Below are 17338 nucleotides of genomic sequence, written 5' to 3' on the forward strand. Positions count from 1 at the left end.
ATTCTGGGTGCATTGAAAATTTGAAATTGTTTTTAGATTTGTTTGTTGAAAAGTTATTTGCCTAATTCAATTATCGAATCTTATATATTATATGGAACAAAAAAGCCGTGCTTAAATTTATATACATTGTGTAATAAAAAAAATTGTAAATTTTTCTTTGGTATTTTTGGAAAGTAATTGAATTAATGAAACAGAATTACAAAGTAATGAACCACCTTTCCATTTGATTTGCTGATGTCCGTTTCCACATCATTGCTTTAATTTTCACCATTATTATTAGAAAAGTATATTTTTACTACAAATTTAACTACTCACACAGTGCAGTAATGACAACGCCTTTCTTCCGTGAAATTTTATTTCAACAAAAATGATCTACTCTTTGCGAAACAGAGGTTTTATATAAAGAAATTACTTCCCGGTTTGACTAGCACCCACTGCTTGCAGGAAGTACCGTCGGCAATGTTCTTTATCGTATTTGCATACACCTACTTCCGTGAAGTGCGCAGTTATTTATGGCTACAGATTTGACCTGTTCTGGATGCGACACATGTTACTGTATCCCTTCCATGATGTCATGTTTGTATTCTATGATATGTTCATCATTGTAATATATGATAAGCAATAATCATAATATTTTCATAATCACAATATCAATAATAAAATGAACATTTGACACATGGACTATGACATAGATTTGTCAAAACTATAATGCAGTTACTTTTCTGCTGATAATGCGGAAATATTATTAAGAAAAAAGTTGCATAAAATGACAACAAAATTAAAAAATGCATAAAATATAGGTGATTTCTTGCTGCAAACGTGCATATGCAATTTTTTAGTTTTTCTTTTTGAAATTAATTTCTTTTTCGAAAATTTTTTCTGTTTAATGCAATTAAATTTAGATAAATTTTTTAAAATTACAAGCGTTAAGTTTCGTTGTATTCATAAGAAATGTTACGTTAAGTTCATAATAAGTATTTTTTGCGGCATTTTAATTTTGAAAGCAAATTTTAAATTCACTTAATTAATGCTAATAATTTACATTCGTTTAATTAAAACGCCCAATTTTTTGTAATCTTAATACACAACATGGACATGTAAAAAATTACTGATTTAGCCAATTAAAAAGCATGGGGAGCAGCTTTTACCAAGGTTAAGATAATAATATTTTAATTTGTACAAACAGTCAGTGAAATTAAATAAATGACAAGATAATGGATAAGACAAATTTCTTAAAATCTGAAAGAAAATTCAAAATATTGCTTTTTAAAGCGAAGAGTAAGATACACGATACTATCTGCATTACATTATGCATTATATCCTGAATAAAATTTATTTTTACAATAATACAAGAAAAATCTGTTTATTTATTTATTATTATTTCATATTATTATTTATGATAGTTAGTTTTAAAGAAATGTACATTTATTTTTCTATTTATAAAACATAATAGGGGTACTTGAGTGATATAATGAAAAGCTTACAGAATTCTTTAATAATGCAATAAATGATCAAAGATTATAATCATACTTAATTAGAAAGATTTTAAGGAACAAAAACATTTGAGAAAAGAAACTGAAAAATAAAGAAATCTTATTTTTATGAAATAATTTAATATTTAGACGCATCATGTTATTTTACGAGATTGATATGTTCCTCATTAAGCATATAAAGTAAACATTTATGCAACACACTGGTCAAATTTGCTCGACACGTATTTGATTTTGCTTACTGTTTATATGAAAACAAAAACCACATAATACACATACAAATTATACATTTATGTAATATTTTGATAAAAAAGAATCTTGCAAAATGCTTTATTCCAAAATGTGTTGTACAAGCGAAATATTAATTAAGTTGCTTGAAATGACTGCATTGTTTGTCATAAAACAGTTTATGCTTTTCTCAACTGTTGACATTCTCTGTTTATGCAAGGAAAAAAGATATTATTTAAGTGATGAACAGCCAAGAAGATACATCAACTTTGAACAATGCTTTCAATACTTTTCATTGCCCTCTTAGCTGTATTAGCAAATCCTTCAGAAAGTCAAGTAATAATTTTTCTTTTCCAATTTCAATATTTCTGTATATAATAATTATGTATAAAAATTTATTTTGAATTCATTAATAAAACAGATTCTTGTTTCAAAACAGTATGGTATTATTTTATTGTTCCTTATGAAATCGGTGTTGCTAATGATTTGCTTAATTCTTTGAAATACGTTATTTCGACAAAATTAAAATTTGAACTCATAAAAAAATATTCAAAACTTTATACGTTTTAGTATTCGTTTTTAAAATTAATCTTCACTTTGTGTATAGTTTTCGCTTAAAAAATGAAGCAAAAGAAATGTTTATATATATCCGCATATGAAAAACTGCTGTTCATAAAAGTATTTAAATTAACTTTTTACACATTTAAAGATGGTTACACATTTTTCAGAAAGAATCACAGCCTGTGAAAAGTAGCACTGTTTCCCCAGTAAGTGACACGTTCTGAAAATACTTTTTAAAATTATGCTTACAATGTTTAGAATAAAGATCTTTTAATTCAATATACATATATATGGGAAATGAAATTGAATTAACCAATAACAGAAATTGATAGTTAGATTTCACATCATTCATGTTCGACATTTTTATTTAAAATAACAATCATTTTCATAATCTAAACATTTTTCAATTTAATAAGCATTTCATTTCACTTAATAAATTTTATGAAATACAAGATGCAATATAAAATAATTATATTTCAGAAAAAAGTTGTTTCTTTAAAATTTAGCAGTTAATATAAAAACAATAAATTACACTTAAAATTTGAATAAAGAATAAAGTTGAATTTGATGATGATGAGGTGAATATAATACAAAGGACAAAATTTTTTAGGAAGATGTAGCTCGTATTTACTGTGCATCAAAAAAGTGCAAAGGTGAACTTGAAAAAATGGAAAAAGCTAAAGAATCAGAAATAAATGCACTGCATCTTGCTTATAAGTTCTGTAAAAGCAAATGTGTGGATATGTAAGTTAAAGTTTTGATTTTAAATAAATGTCATAAATTTAAATTTAGTTTAATATATGCATTTGCATTAATTTTTTATAAATTTCTGAATAGAAAAACAAAGTCTATTGCTCACATGTTACACATCTCATTTCATGCTTGAATTTTCATTTTTTCACAATCACAAAAGTATTTATTGAGATTGTTCATTATATTGAGAAAATTTTCTATTAAAAGGGTTTTGCAATCAGAGGCGGAGCTTCAGAATGCCCAAAAATATTTCGAGAAGGACTATCCAAAGTTGGTGAAAGAAAGAATGTTGAGCGATTTACAATTGGAAATGGAAGAAGAAGAACTGTTGCATAAGGTTGAAACCGATATGGAAAGACAAAGGCACAAAGATGCAGTTGAACAAGAAAAAAAGAGACACAAAGAAGCAATGAAATATGTGACGAAGGAAGGCAAAAAGGGCGAAAAAGAAAGGTACAAGAAAGCAAAGAAATTACTGAACGAAGAGCACGAAAGAAATAAAGATGAGGAAGAGCAAAGACACAATGATGAAAAAGAACGTTTGAAACAGAAAAAGGAAGATTTAGAAAAGAACAGCCAGAAATGATTCATTGGAAATTAATTGCCCTTTCTAGTGTGCTGCAAATTAATTTCTATAATCTCTTGCCTGCGATTAAAAGTATACATTTGACTGCATCTTTTAAATGATGCAATTTTCTGTATTATTTGAAAATAAAGTTTTACATTGAACGTAAAGTGACCACCTCTTTAATGCAATTTAAAATTTGAAATACCCTCCTCCTCCACACACACACACACACACGCACACACAATATTTACAAGCATAAAAAGATTAAGCGCTATCCCACCCGATGAAATCCAAATTCTCAATTTCAGTATTTCATAAAATACATCAGAAAGTGACATATCAACAGTTGCGTCGTTAGACATGCAACTGTTGTGCTGTAGGTAACTTGTAATGAAAAAAGTTACAACTGTCTGCATATATATGATAGCAGTTGTTCGATTATCTAAAAGCAGCAAGTGTCATATTTGTGCAGCACACCAGCTTTTATCTTTGGACTGGAATATTTTTATGTAAAGTATACATTTAACTGCAACGAATTTTATTTTCACACTGCAAAAAATGAAGAACTGAATATTAATTTAGTCCAAGTGATGAATACAAAATCACAGGTGATATTACTGAAATTCTCTATTAAATTAAAAAAAAGTTTGAACTATTTAATTATTTTTGGAAATGTTCTTTCCTATTGGTTATTCAAAAGGTAAAAAAGAATTGCAAATTAAAACAGTTACATTTCTGCTGTTGTATATTTCACTGTATATCTAGCCAATCAGACAAACATCGCTTGCTTTACAGAAAAATATGCTATGAAATATGGACATGCGTAAAAATGAAAACAAAACAAGCAACTAAAATTAGTTTATTAAAAAGTAAAGTTTTGATGAAATTTATTATTAATATAATACTTTTATTTGTAAATTATAAAATTATTTAACAATTTTCAATAAAATAAAACTTAAACAAACAAGTAAATACTTCATGATAACATAAATTCACATTGCATAAAGAATTCCAAAGACAATTTTCTTTTCTTTCATCTAACTACAAAATAAAAGTAATTAATGATTAGTGTCAAAAAAAATTTTTTTATTAATTCTTGAAATATAAATAATAATTAATTTATGGAAATTAATGATGCTCATGATATATCACTGTACCAACTTTAAACAAATTTAAAGCATGAGAAGTATTTTGTTTAATTTTAAACAATTCAAACTTTAAAATATTTTGAATATAGGGGAAGTTTCGACCAAATATTGATCAGTTTAGGAGGTTGGCCGACGACAGAAGTTGTTGCTTTTTCTTCTGTACACTTTGAGTCCTAGTCTGAAAAAAACTGCACAAATATGGATGACCAATTGGAAACCGCTTATGAAGCTAAATTCAGCGTGCTTGATATGGACATGGCTAAGAAAACCCAGGGTGCGTCCAAAGCGGCAGGTCCTATAAATGAAGCAGAGCAAAAAAGACAAGCAGAATTGATGAAGCAGGCTAGCATTGCTGTCCAGTCAGCGTTGGGTGAGCAGGCATCTGCTGCAGGTAGACGTGTCTTTTTCGCTCGCCATGGTGAACGAATGGATCGCGTTTTCCCTGCTTGGACGCGGTTGTCTTATACAGAATCTGGAAATTACAAACCGTACGACATGAACATGCCAATATCGATGGTTCCACGATTGAACGGAGTTAATGATTTTTATGATGATCCACCAATTACTGAACTTGGTTATTTTGTATCCCAGTTGATTGGACGAGGGGCAAAATTGAACTGCATAAACTTCGACACTGTCTACTGTAGTCCAGCACTGCGATGTGCGCAAAGTGCGCACGGGATGTTGAAAGCATTTACTAAAACAAAGCCAAAAATTTGTATCGAACCAGGATTGTTCGAATATATGGGATGGTATAAAGAAGAGAATTTGAACTTTCTGAGCACTTTGGAAATGGTCGTACAAGGTTATGAAGTAGATCCTGATTATTTTCCAGTGATCACTTGTGAGGATTTGAAAACAAAATACAAAAATGAAACTATAGAAGAATATTACACACGTACCGGCAATGTGATTGGTAGTATTCTGAGCAAGCATACCAAATCATCGTGCAATATATTATTTGTTGTTCATGCACCTACCCTTGATGCAGGCAGCCGATTTTTGACAAAGAAAACAGCAAATGTGCCGGATGAAAATGATCTGAAACAAGTTGGTGTCCATTATCCATTTGGATCTGTTGTGGCATTAGAAGAGAACAAATCCGACAATACTTGGAAGCTTATGCACTGCGCTTTGCCATCAATTTCTTTCTTGGACTGTACTAACCGTATTGATTTCAAATTTTTTAACCGTCCTTAAATTGAATCCGAAATTTCTTAATTAACTAAAAAAATCATTTTTTGTTTATTTTTAATGCCTCATTTATTATTGATCATAAAATAATTTTGTTCTAGTTTAGATAATATGATTTCAATCTCATCATAAATTAATTGTCTAATGTTTTTGATTTTATTCACAAATAAAATTTTTTAAAAAATTATTGTATTTTTATTATTTATTATGGGAACAGTAAGTAACTTAAAGCTTGATTTAATCTGCTGGTCATCTCCGTTGCAAGCTTGTCAACCCTGTTACAATCCTGAAGCGGCACTGTGAAATTTGATGCTGCTGCGGGATGTCACTAATGGCCAGTATGCTGTCAACATCCAACTGGTAATTCGATCCGTTCATCTGGATATGATGGACTTTTTTTCTCCATCCAAGGTGAGGACCAGCAAGCATCAAGTAGACACACGATCAGACCAGGATGAAAGGAAGTAATCTGAGAAGTCAGTTGGTTTGTTTTGTGCCGTCGTGTGCAGCGCTGGCCTGTTAGTATGTTGACTATTTTACAGTGTGCTATTATTAATGAGAAAATAGTCATATCCTGTGTTATGTCTTGTCATTGACACGTAATGCCTAAGACTGGCTCAACAACAACGACAGAGCAGGAAGATGAAGATGGGAATTCAGTTGAAAGATAAAGCCAGCACGTTACAATCAGTGAGAATTGTTTTTAATAAACAATTATAATATTTCAAAATAAAATAATGAAATACCTAATAATAATAATAATGCATACATATATTTGTAATATTGTTGTCACATTAATGGTTGATGTGTTGATTATTCAAAATAAAGTAAATATAATGTAAAAAAATACAAATACGGAATTTTCATTTTATATTATTGGAATATAAATAAAATTGCATAAAAGAAACGTAAATGAATAGGCAAAAGAGGAGTAATTTAATTATAGAATGATTTGAAGTGTAGTTACAAAAGTAATAGTAATTGTCAAGTTCAAGAAATCATTGTGCACAATTTACTCAGAACACAGTTGAAGATTTAAGGTAATTTTTGTTTCAGTTTTGTATAAACTACTGTTATTGAGAATTAATTTAAATTATACTCTGAATTAAAAGCATAAAATTAAAAAAGCACTTATTATTTTAAATTTTGAAGTACTGTAAAAGAAAAAATTTGAAGCTTTCCAATTGTTGAAGGTAAAGAAATAGCTGAAGCGTTAGCTTGTTATATTTGTTTTTTATCATACTATCCGAGAATTTTGTTCAGCGAAGAATATATGGTAAATAGATTTTTCAAAACAAATATTTTCTCTTCACAAAGCATGCACGAATGTACAGTTCCAGGTGCTTGTTATGAAAGTGAATGTTGAAGAATGAAAGTGTTTTGAGAATAAAATTTTCAAGTTAGATTTTGTTCGATTTTATTGTGAATTTTCCCGAATTTTGTAAAATGTGATGTACACTCGACAGTCTTCGTTGCAGAGGAGAAAATATTTTACAGATGAATAATGACAAAATTGAATAATTACTGAGAAATGAGTTTTGTTCAATTCAAACAAAAAAGTGGATAGCCAAAGTGACGGATCAATGATTGCAATCAATTATGATGCTGCAGATGATGTGTAAAATTTGATAAATGAAAATGACAACCGACATTGAAGACATCTGTTCACGATGAAGCATTATTAAATATCAAGCATCTGTTTTATTTAAATTAAAAGTACATTTTGAACATGATGACTTGTAGAAAAAATTTTTACAAGTATTGAAAAAGAAATTTTTAGGCAAATACGTCCACTTGAATGTTCTGCCAAATATGGAAACAACAAATATTTACGTAGTGTATTTTGAGAAGTTTCATTTCTTCAGAAAAGTTGATTTCACAATTCATTTACAATTAACATATGTATAATATATATATTATTTTTTTAAAAAGCTAATTATAAAAAAATTTGATGATAATCAAGAATGGTTGAATAAAATTAGTGCATTTATCTGTACGACAGCAATGAAAGGTGAACTTTTGACGACTTCGGAATGTGCTATATATGTTCGTTCGATTTGATATGAAACGCAAAAAAATTTTAAATTGGTTTTTAGTTATAATTCATAAAGGACTAGCAGAAGAAATTTAAAAATAGAACATGTTAGAATAATTTTTTTGTTAAACGAAAAATAATGCAGCAGTTGTTGTTTTCAATTTGTCGAATATAAAAAATGGAATTATGATTGGTCACTTTTATTATAACTGAAGTTTCAAAAAATTGGTCGAAAAATAATGTTGATTTTTGTTTCTGACATGTATTTATTTATTGCAGTGAAAATTGAAAATAATTATTATAATAAATAAAAGTCACGAAAGTAAAAATGAACAGCTGCCATGCCATGCAAGTGGAAATCTTTCAATATTTGTTTGTTTCAATTTATTCATCATGTAATGATAATTATGTTTAAATTGTATATGTATCATTTAATTAAGAAAAAGGAAGTATCGATGAAAGCAGGAAATTGAAAAAAAATGTTTTCAATTCAATAATTTGTTGAACAATTTTGTTTCATACGTAAATTTCGATTTATTCAAATTTACTAAATGTTGTATATAATGGAATGGCATTTGTACATGATGAATTTGTTTGTTTACTGTGACAAATACAGAAAACACAATCTATTTTTTTATTTAAAATTTATTTCATAACTGAATGATAAAAAAACAGGCATAGTTGAAGTTAAGCTTTTCCTTGAATTGAATTTTTCATCACGTCACGGCAAGAACATTTTCTCTTGTATTAAATATGAATTTCACTGTTTTTCAAAAAGGCAATGCATGGAAATTGCGATGGAAAAATATTAAAATAAAAATCAACGTCCTCCAAAAGAAAATGCACTTGATGTACCACATCTGGAACTTTTACCAGGCTTGGATGACTTTCAGCTGTTGCTGTTGTTGTCAACAAAACGTACAGTCGCTCCCGGAAGTGACGACAATGTTACACAGGATGAATGGAGGAAGAGAATGAAAAGAAAAATAAAAGTGGCATTTCATTGAATAAAAACGAACATTGAAAGAACAAGGTATATAGCAAGCAGTAATTATGTCGATTTTAATAAGAATAATAAAGAAAGAATGAATGAATGAACAGTGGGAGACACCTGACTAGACAACACTTGTTTGGCGATGATAATTCAAAATTTAAAAATGAGAATGTCACAGAGAGAAAAGAAAAATCCCATTGTCAGTCTGGATGAAGAAGGAATTGCTTTGGAAGAAAATCAATCCAAAGTACCTGAAATAAAGGTTTAAAGTAAAAATAATAATAATCTTCATTTAAGTTATACGAAGAAGAAAATTACTGCATACATATTCGGTCATGTTGTTCGACTCGCATTTTGTTCGATGTAGCTTCCATTGTAAGCCTAGCTGAAACAAACAAAACGAAATCAGAGAACGAAAATATTAAATTCATCTTTTTATTTAAAAATAATTTGCAACAATTTCAAAATAGAATTCCATCTGACAGGTCGATTTTAATAACGAGCTGCTTTGGCAACACATTTATCACATGATGCATTCATTCATTTGTCGCGAGCCGCTTCAGCGTGTGATCATGAAAAATAATAATGAAAAATTTCCACGAATGTATTATTTGAGAGTGACGTAAAAAGGAAGTAAACGCGATAAAAACAACAAAACTCCAAAATATCCAACTTTAAATAAATGATCAACTTAGTATTAAATTTTAATCAAATACATTACCTTGTAATAAAGATGAGCATTCTCCCAGTCTAACAACTTCTCTATCGTTCGAATGGTCTGTTGAGGAGAGAAATAGTTCTTTTTTATATTCAATTGGTTAGTTTATTCAAATTTAAAACATACACGACGACTCAAGCAAACTACAGGCCACAGCGAACAGCTCAACGTGCAACAGCAACATATACAACCAAACAGCAGCCACCTCACATTGACGGATATGCTCTTCTGCAATACTCTGTTAATACGACAAATAGTTGCATTAAATTCTTCCGGGGCGACCTGAAAGAAACATTATTCAATGTATCAACAATATAATAATATTTTGCCGTTCTAATACTAACTTTTCCGACAAGCTTTGGTGGAAATACACTGTCAAATCGACTGCTCAAACCAAATCTACAATCAAAATTGAATTTTTATCCATCTATAATTTCTCTAAAAGAAATACCAAAACTACAAACGAGACAAAAAATAAATGGGTAGAAGATTTATTTTATAGCGATTGACCCGCACACAGAGCACCAATAATAAAACATGCTTGACAAAGTCTTATCTTGAGAAGGAAAAAGACGATCAATAGAATCGGTCATCATATGCATACACATACACACACACACACACACACAGAAATATGTATACATCTGCATGTAAAGATGTATAAAGGAAAAAAACATTTCCACTATAGATAGCAATTAATTGATCGAAGAAATATCGATGCAGATGAACAGATACACATAAACAAAACTAAAAGTCACTTAAAAAAATAAAAGAAAATATCAAACTTTTTGAAATTATAAAATCTGTTAGAAAAAAGATTAATGCGAAATAAAAAATAACAAAATATTTTCACAAAAATAATATTCTGCACAATTTTATAAAACATGAAAATCATCATATATAGGAAAGTTTAAAAGGAAAAAAAATATATTATATTGCATCCAGAGAGCAATACAACGTATACACAGAATTGTATATTGCAAAAATTGTTGTGAATTACTTGAATTAAACAATCACTTACAAAGTAATATTTCCATTTCCTTTTATAACAATTGGATCAGGAGAAAGAACTTCTGTAGTAGGAATGTTTTCCAAATCTTCAAAAGTTTCAATGACGTCGAAATCAGGCATCACTCCTGAACAGTCTCACTCGAACAGATAGATGAAAAATTGACAAATATCCGCAAAACTTGCACAGTCAAACAAAAAATAATGCATAACAGCCCGAGTTTAGTAATCAGCTGTGTGATCACTCAACTGGCTGCGTAAAAAGGAGCACTCTTATTTATGTATTGAACTCGAAGGTACAGTACTAATATTTTGATGATCAAGAACAATTATCAAAAATTGAAGACAAATGTTTATATAAAAAATCAAGCAATATTTGTTTCGAATGAAATTTTGATAGGGTAAGTAAATTGTGATTCTTCTAAAAATAAAAGTCAAAAATTATTTTGAAATGCTGATGGCATTGAAGTTCTGGAAAAAAATTTCATTTTACATTTTATCAAACATGATAATTGCGCAAATTCATCTATCGTATTGCTAGAGCAGTTGTTTGATATCTCCAAAATTGAAATTGGTAAGAGTGTTTTAGCTGTAAAAATTACGTTTTGCATATTATTTAAAGCTGTTTTTTCAAAACTGAATCAAATAAATAAACAGAGCTTCAAATAATATTCTGCATGCTTGATGTATTATAATGAAGCAGATTTGTAATTTAACGGTAATATGACAAATAAGAAACAGCAACAAAAGTTGTGGGTCAGACAAAAAAAAGTAAAGTATGCCAATTTATTTGGCTAATGTTTGAAAAATGATTAACATAATTTTAATTTTTTAATTTTTCTATTCAATAATTGAATCAACTATGTTCTCTTTTAATATTAGCAAAATGTACTTTGCTTTCACATCAGCTAGTTTTCTTGTTTTATAAAATTCTTTACGCACTGTTTATTAACAGTAATAGTTCTTTTTCGAAATTTGCTGTAGAAAACAAATGGGAGAGATAAAAAACATTCGCTGAAATTAATAAGGGAAAGAAAAAATTTTCAAAAAACTCAATTCATAGTTTAATTTCTGAAAATTTAGCAGCGAATGGAAAATTGAAATATTTACAGCGTTGCAAGCAAATTTATCATATGCTTAAATTATTACAAAATGTTAGTTGAATGAAGGCCACAGTTTCACATCAAAAAGTCATACAAAAGTTGCTTTCCATCTGTTGGCAGCGCAGAGTGCAATTAAAAGACAAACAAGAATATATGCTGTAAAACGTTTTAAAAATATGCAAAAAAATAGCATGATATTAAAGTTCAGCTAAATTCCAGAAATTGAAAAGCACTTTTACAATATTGCAATAAACACGATGCGTTGAAGAGAAAAACGACAAAATGAATACATGATATTATTCTTCTTTGTAACTAGCCCAAAAATTAGTGTCTTCGGTGGTTCCGAGAAAAAATTCATATTCAAGCTGTGTGCAAGTACCGCTGTCATCGTATCCCAATTTGTAGTAAGAGCCGTCCATACAAACCGCTGAAACACAACCATCTTTGTTGAAAATTTACTTCAAATTATAATACATTGCACTTCAATCACCAATCACTGTGGATTCTTTGCCAAAACAACAATAGCAAGGATACTTGGAACCAACAGAAAATTTTGCTAAAGCCCATTGAGATTCAGCGTATGCGCCACTGATGCCAACTTTTTGCAACCTACAAAAAATTAAACACTACAAATGAAAAGACAATATTTCAAAAAAAAAGAAAAAAATAAAGAAAAATTCATTTAATCTGCAAAATATACGTTGAGCGTTGATTTAAGTTTGGATCTTTGACAGAAAAGATGTGTATCGTTCCTTTGTCACTAGTAGTACAAAGAAATGACGAATCCAAGCTGAATTTGATACTGAAAAAAAACGATTAATCACACATTTTACACAACAATTTTCAAATAATATTTCACCTGTAAATTAAAGCTGGATCAGAGCCACGCCTAAATTCCAAAATTTTCATTTTCTTCTGAACGTTAAAAATGCGAATCAGTGTTCCCTAAAAATTTCAAAAAAAGAAAGAAAGAATTAATTAATTATTCTTATCAACTGAAAAAGAATACGCATAAAAATATTAAGAGTATTTTCGTGAAGAACGTTCTCATTATTTTTACTTGTGGTCATTTTTTACAAGTAACTTTTAAATTTAAATATCTCACGAATATAAAATAGGAATTACTTTTTCAGACGCTGTGGCGACTAAATTAGCTGCATTGTTCAATGATATGCATGCAATGTCTGAGCTGTGCGCTTTGATAGACAAAGGAGAGGTAGATTCTGACTGAGTCAATTGCTTCAAATTCTACAAACGACAATCATTCATCTATTAAAAATTAAAATTTCAAAAATTCACAACAGCAACAATCATACCAGTAACAGCAGAGTGCCAATACGATGCCCTGGAAAAGCAAAATATTCCACCTCCGGATCTGAATTCATCGAGCAAATGCCTTTTGGATTATCGCGTGTATCAAAGCTGGCTATCAAATTCGGCTGACCAGGAAATGTATAAACATGAACTTCAGAAAGCAGAACAATGATCAAACTGAAAACAAATAAAAATTATAACAATAATAATTTGCATAATAAAAATTCAATATTATTATTATTATTATTCTCACTTCGCTGCAGACATGCGCACGGCAACCACTTCAGATGGACATTCAATTTCCAAAATAAATTTCCTCTTTTTATCATCCCAGATGACAACTGAATTTTCTGAAAATTTTCCATTCGGTCCGTTGCAAACCAACGCCACTATATTGCTGCGTTGCAAAAGACAACACAATTTAACACTGCCAGCTGTAGCTTCGTCGAGATGAATCACCTCCATAAAAGGATCTGTGTTGTAAACTCGCAAGCCGGTATTCAATGCACATATGAAATAATCTTCAACGACAAAATTAATAATATAAAATATTAAATGTTTTCAAAAAAAACTGCTCACTTCACCTTGACTATCATTGAATCGGAGGTATTGAATTTTGGGTGCCATTTTTAATTCAACAAAATCAACAACAACAATAACAACAACACTTTTCTCTCCAATATATTCACATATAGGCTTATTGAAAAACAAAAATATACTTGAAATAATATTATAACAAAAACTGAAAAAAAATCTGAAAATAATTCATCCAAAATAACAATGGATATATATATATGATAAGAAGCATGATAAACGACAAGTTCCTTTTCTCTTCAAAATTTATTAGATTGCAAAATTGAATAGAAAATTAACACTTGAATGATTCCAAAGGATCGGCCTTTCGTTTCTAAAAAAAAGCTTCATTTCAAAAAGTTATCAAACAATAGTAGTAATGATGAATGAAAATTTTTCATGACAAACCGCTGCGCAACGTTCTCGATACGCTTTCCGCTTACGCTGCAGCAGGGATGGCTTAGTGATTCTGTCACTGGATTTCAAATGATCCTTTTCTTCATGTTCAACAGAGTCGTCGTCGTCGTCGTTTTGAACAGATTTAACAGGAACACCTCTCAAAGATTTTGGAACTGAAAATTAAATTTCAAACAAACCAGATATTCACATTGCAATCATTTATTTAAAAAAAACTACCCACCGATATATTCTGGAACATGCTTTAAATGTTTAAGACTGCGATTCCGTTTGAAGATCCTATCGTGTCTTATCAGCTGCAGATCTCGAGGATTTTCGACAAAATAACTCTGAAAATTCATTTATAATTGAACCAATAAATAACAATATAAAATATTTATACTTTCAACTTTGTCGATTTCAAAACTTCTTCTCTTATTTCTTTCAGTCGAGCTTCTTTCACTGCGAGAGTTGTAGCCGCACGTAAAGCATCCTTCAAACAAACATTCAAATACTGATACTAAACAACAGAACAAAATGCATCATACCAAACACCTGTAATGAAAGCCGTCCAATTCTTCCATATTAATACGATATGGTTTCAAAAATTCCCCTTCATCTATAAATTATGAAAACAAAATAATAAAAGAAATAATTACATCAAAGAAACAGCTATGATATACATTGTTTTGCAAGTGCTTTCTTCACTCTGGATACAAATTTCGCTTCACGCTTTGTAGAAAACGAAAGGGCAGTACCCTGATTCCAAGCTCGAGCTGTTCTATAACACAAAAACATAAACACTGAATAACTTACAAACTTAACGGAAAGAAGTAGACTTCGCATCTGTTATTCTTCCAAACTTAGCATATACAATGTTACCTTTAAAAAAATCCATAAAATCCATCTCTAGCATTTGTCTTACATTTTTAATGAAGATGATGAGATTTACAAATAAAATACATTATTTTTATTTTTTAAAATCGCATCTCAACTTTTTCAATTTTGAAATAACGTTAAAAATCATTTCTCAGCAAAAATGCACTGCACTGTTTCTGTATCTGTAAAACGAATGTTTCATACAGAAACAATATTTCCATAAAACAAATGTAATTTAATCGGCAAAAAAGTATATTAAAATAATTTGTTTAGAATAACATAATATATTACTTATACTATCATCATGTAACCTTATTTTACTAATTATTACAGTAATCTACAGAAAGCCTTCATGAGAAATACACCCGTAGCTTAAGCGACTGTTTCAGCAAAACGAATAAAACATTCATTACTTTCATTTCATTTAAAATATAAAAATATATTCAAAAGCATTAATCAATGGAATTCACTTAAAATGCAGTTTAAAAAATTCAAAACATGCATTAATTATTACAATTAGACAAAATGAGATTTTTATCTATCACAAATAAAAATAGAGCAAAAAACAATTTACCCAAATTATATGTTCAGAAACTTCTCTATCGTACATAAACTAATCACAAAGAAACACACTATAAACACAAATGCCACACTGCGACTACATCAGATTGCTTAAATCTTACTTTTAGAAAAGCACAATACGATTAAATATTTAAATAAAATGAGATCAGTCAAAGTCAGTCACCTTCCAACACGATGGATATACTCTTCAACCGTTTTAGGAAAATCAAAATTAATCACATTTGATATCTGATTAAAATCAATTCCACGTGAAGCTGTTGATTCTTTCTTTTCAAGCCTAAAAACAGTAACAAAGAATGAAATTATAAATTTTGACAAACGGCTAACTCACTTAATAATCGTTCCACTCTGCTTCCTCTCTTCAGGGCTTTCTACAGAAATTTCATCACTGGCAATAATAGTGTCGTACAAACCGCTGTTAAACTGTTGCACAATGTGGCATCTGAAAAAATCCTTTATAAAAGAAGCATCAGCATTAAAACATTAACGTACCTTGAATTTAATGGCAGTTCAGAATTTAAAATCACAACCGTTATTCCAAAAGTGTTCAAAAATAGTTTCAATCTAAAGCAAACACAAATGAAAAACTACAACTTCAATGTGAACTGTCATAACAAATTACTTAAAACAGCGGTCGATAGTGTCCACAAATATAACTGTTTTTCCTTTGATTAATTTCAGCTTGAAAAGAGTGCATAAAATAACAAATTTCTCATCTTCATTGCAACTATAATTTCAAGCAGTCGCTTCAAACAGAAAACAATTTTAAACAGTAACATTACCTTATGTGGTATTGTGTTAATTGATCTGCAGCAGGAAGCTGAGCTTCTTCAATCTTCAAAATCACTGCGTTGTGCAAAGTCAATTTTTTCAATAACTTCACGTTTTCATTCATAGTAGCAGATGTCAAAAATGCTTGATAATTATTAGGTAAATAGCTAATAAATGCAAACATCTGAATGAGTCCGTCAAATGTTTGACAAGATAAAAAAAAACAACCTAATAATTTCTGTGATTTCAGATTCATATCCATAAGAAAGCACTAAATCCGCTTCGTCAACTACAAAATATTTAAGTGTCTCACGTAGAGACAAGTTGTTTTGTTTCAGCTGAGCTAAAAGTCGACTTGGAGTACTGACAACGATGTCTGGATTAGAATTCAACGAAAATCTAAAAAAAATCAAATTGAAATATCTTTTCTTCAAAAAGTAGTTGTACCGTTGGGCTACAGCATGCTCTGCAATCACAAGATCGACGCACTGGATTTCTGGGGTAAGAAACTGGCAAAGGCTATTAATATGGTCGCACAGTTGTTTAGCAAGTTCTCTGGATGGAGCAAGTACAACAGCACGTATGCATTGCATGCCAGATGACTTTAAAAAATACAAATGCACTTTTGAAATTTAGATTAAAGATCAAAATGAAAAGCAGAAACAACTGTACTTGTTTTTCTTCCAAAATTTTTTGTATTATTGGAATTGAAAATGCTGCAGTTTTCCCTGATCCAGTTCGTGCTCGTGAAACGATGTCTTTACCTTGCAAAGCTAATGGAATAAATTTCTCTTGAATCAAAGTAGGCTTTTTCCAACCAAGCAACTTCACCGCCTACATTAAAATAAAATTATCATTAACCATTTGTGCAACACGCAGCACTTCAAAATATCTTTCATGAAACATGTACGGATAATAATTCATTACCTTAAGAATACGATAGTCTAAGTTAAATGAATTAAAAGTCGTTCCCCGTAAATTCTTCATCTTTTAAAATATCCGTTAAAATAATAAAGAAGCTGC

At 29.7% G+C, this 17338-nt stretch overlaps 4 protein-coding genes across 4 annotated transcripts; 1 reads left to right on the forward strand and 3 right to left on the reverse strand.

The window, feature by feature from the left end:
* Positions 1-1960: 1960 nt before the first annotated feature.
* Tsp_06603 (retinoblastoma-binding protein 6) lies at positions 1961-3618 on the forward strand. The gene is made up of 6 exons (XM_003378619.1): positions 1961-2054; positions 2140-2225; positions 2447-2485; positions 2831-2857; positions 2890-3023; positions 3240-3618. Exons 1-6 carry the CDS (start codon positions 1961-1963, stop codon positions 3616-3618), a joined length of 759 nt encoding a protein of 252 aa, XP_003378667.1.
* A 440-nt stretch (positions 3619-4058) lies between these two features.
* Tsp_06602 (retinoblastoma-binding protein 6) lies at positions 4059-5442 on the reverse strand. Its single transcript, XM_003378620.1, has 6 exons — positions 5376-5442; positions 5018-5208; positions 4817-4921; positions 4576-4641; positions 4380-4448; positions 4059-4094 (listed from the first exon to the last, which is right to left on the reverse strand). Exons 1-6 carry the CDS (start codon positions 5440-5442, stop codon positions 4059-4061), a joined length of 534 nt encoding a protein of 177 aa, XP_003378668.1.
* Positions 5443-9171: 3729 nt separating this feature from the next.
* On the reverse strand, positions 9172-10820 carry Tsp_06601 (cysteine-rich hydrophobic domain 2 protein). Its single transcript, XM_003378621.1, has 4 exons — positions 10711-10820; positions 10034-10088; positions 9900-9971; positions 9172-9222 (listed from the first exon to the last, which is right to left on the reverse strand). The coding sequence occupies exons 1-4, from the start codon at positions 10818-10820 to the stop codon at positions 9172-9174; spliced, it is 288 nt and encodes a 95-aa protein (XP_003378669.1).
* A 1276-nt stretch (positions 10821-12096) lies between these two features.
* Positions 12097-17302, reverse strand: Tsp_06600 (putative ATP-dependent RNA helicase DDX56). Its single transcript, XM_003378622.1, has 21 exons — positions 17177-17302; positions 16988-17149; positions 16763-16917; positions 16544-16714; positions 16327-16482; positions 15876-15986; positions 15708-15821; positions 14767-14864; positions 14632-14702; positions 14487-14576; positions 14328-14433; positions 14096-14259; positions 13990-14021; positions 13687-13856; positions 13368-13635; positions 13117-13291; positions 12926-13048; positions 12660-12745; positions 12501-12602; positions 12291-12409; positions 12097-12227 (listed from the first exon to the last, which is right to left on the reverse strand). The coding sequence occupies exons 1-21, from the start codon at positions 17300-17302 to the stop codon at positions 12097-12099; spliced, it is 2730 nt and encodes a 909-aa protein (XP_003378670.1).
* Positions 17303-17338: the final 36 nt, after the last annotated feature.

The sequence above is a fragment of the Trichinella spiralis genome (genome assembly GCF_000181795.1).
Source record: "Trichinella spiralis strain ISS 195 chromosome Unknown Scfld4, whole genome shotgun sequence".
Classification (NCBI taxonomy): domain Eukaryota; kingdom Metazoa; phylum Nematoda; class Enoplea; order Trichinellida; family Trichinellidae; genus Trichinella; species Trichinella spiralis.

Bases quoted from the DNA above. Each gene is read 5' to 3' on its own strand.
- Tsp_06603 (XM_003378619.1), top strand. From the start codon at position 1,961: ATGAACAGCCAAGAAGATACATCAACTTTGAACAATGCTTTCAATACT. The intron at 2,226-2,446 runs GTTATTTCGACA...CACATTTTTCAG, and splicing joins TGCTTAATTCTTTGAAATAC to AAAGAATCACAGCCTGTGAA. The intron at 2,858-2,889 runs GTGAATATAATA...AAAATTTTTTAG, and splicing joins TTGAATTTGATGATGATGAG to GAAGATGTAGCTCGTATTTA.
- Tsp_06601 (XM_003378621.1), bottom strand. From the start codon at position 10,820: ATGCCTGATTTCGACGTCATTGAAACTTTTGAAGATTTGGAAAACATT. The intron at 9,972-10,033 runs GTTAGTATTAGA...TGTTTCTTTCAG, and splicing joins CACCAAAGCTTGTCGGAAAA to GTCGCCCCGGAAGAATTTAA. The intron at 9,223-9,899 runs GTGAGGTGGCTG...CCTTTATTTCAG, and splicing joins AGAAGAGCATATCCGTCAAT to GTACTTTGGATTGATTTTCT.
- Tsp_06602 (XM_003378620.1), bottom strand. From the start codon at position 5,442: ATGCTTTCAACATCCCGTGCGCACTTTGCGCACATCGCAGTGCTGGAC. The intron at 5,209-5,375 runs GTTTATGCAGTT...ATTCTGTATAAG, and splicing joins CTACAGTAGACAGTGTCGAA to ACAACCGCGTCCAAGCAGGG. The intron at 4,922-5,017 runs GTTTTCTTAGCC...TTTTCAGACTAG, and splicing joins CCGCTTTGGACGCACCCTGG to GACTCAAAGTGTACAGAAGA.
- Tsp_06600 (XM_003378622.1), bottom strand. From the start codon at position 17,302: ATGAAGAATTTACGGGGAACGACTTTTAATTCATTTAACTTAGACTAT. The intron at 17,150-17,176 runs GTTAATGATAAT...ATTTTAATGTAG, and splicing joins TGCTGCGTGTTGCACAAATG to GCGGTGAAGTTGCTTGGTTG. The intron at 12,746-12,925 runs GTAATTCCTATT...TGAAATTTTTAG, and splicing joins TCGCCACAGCGTCTGAAAAA to GGAACACTGATTCGCATTTT.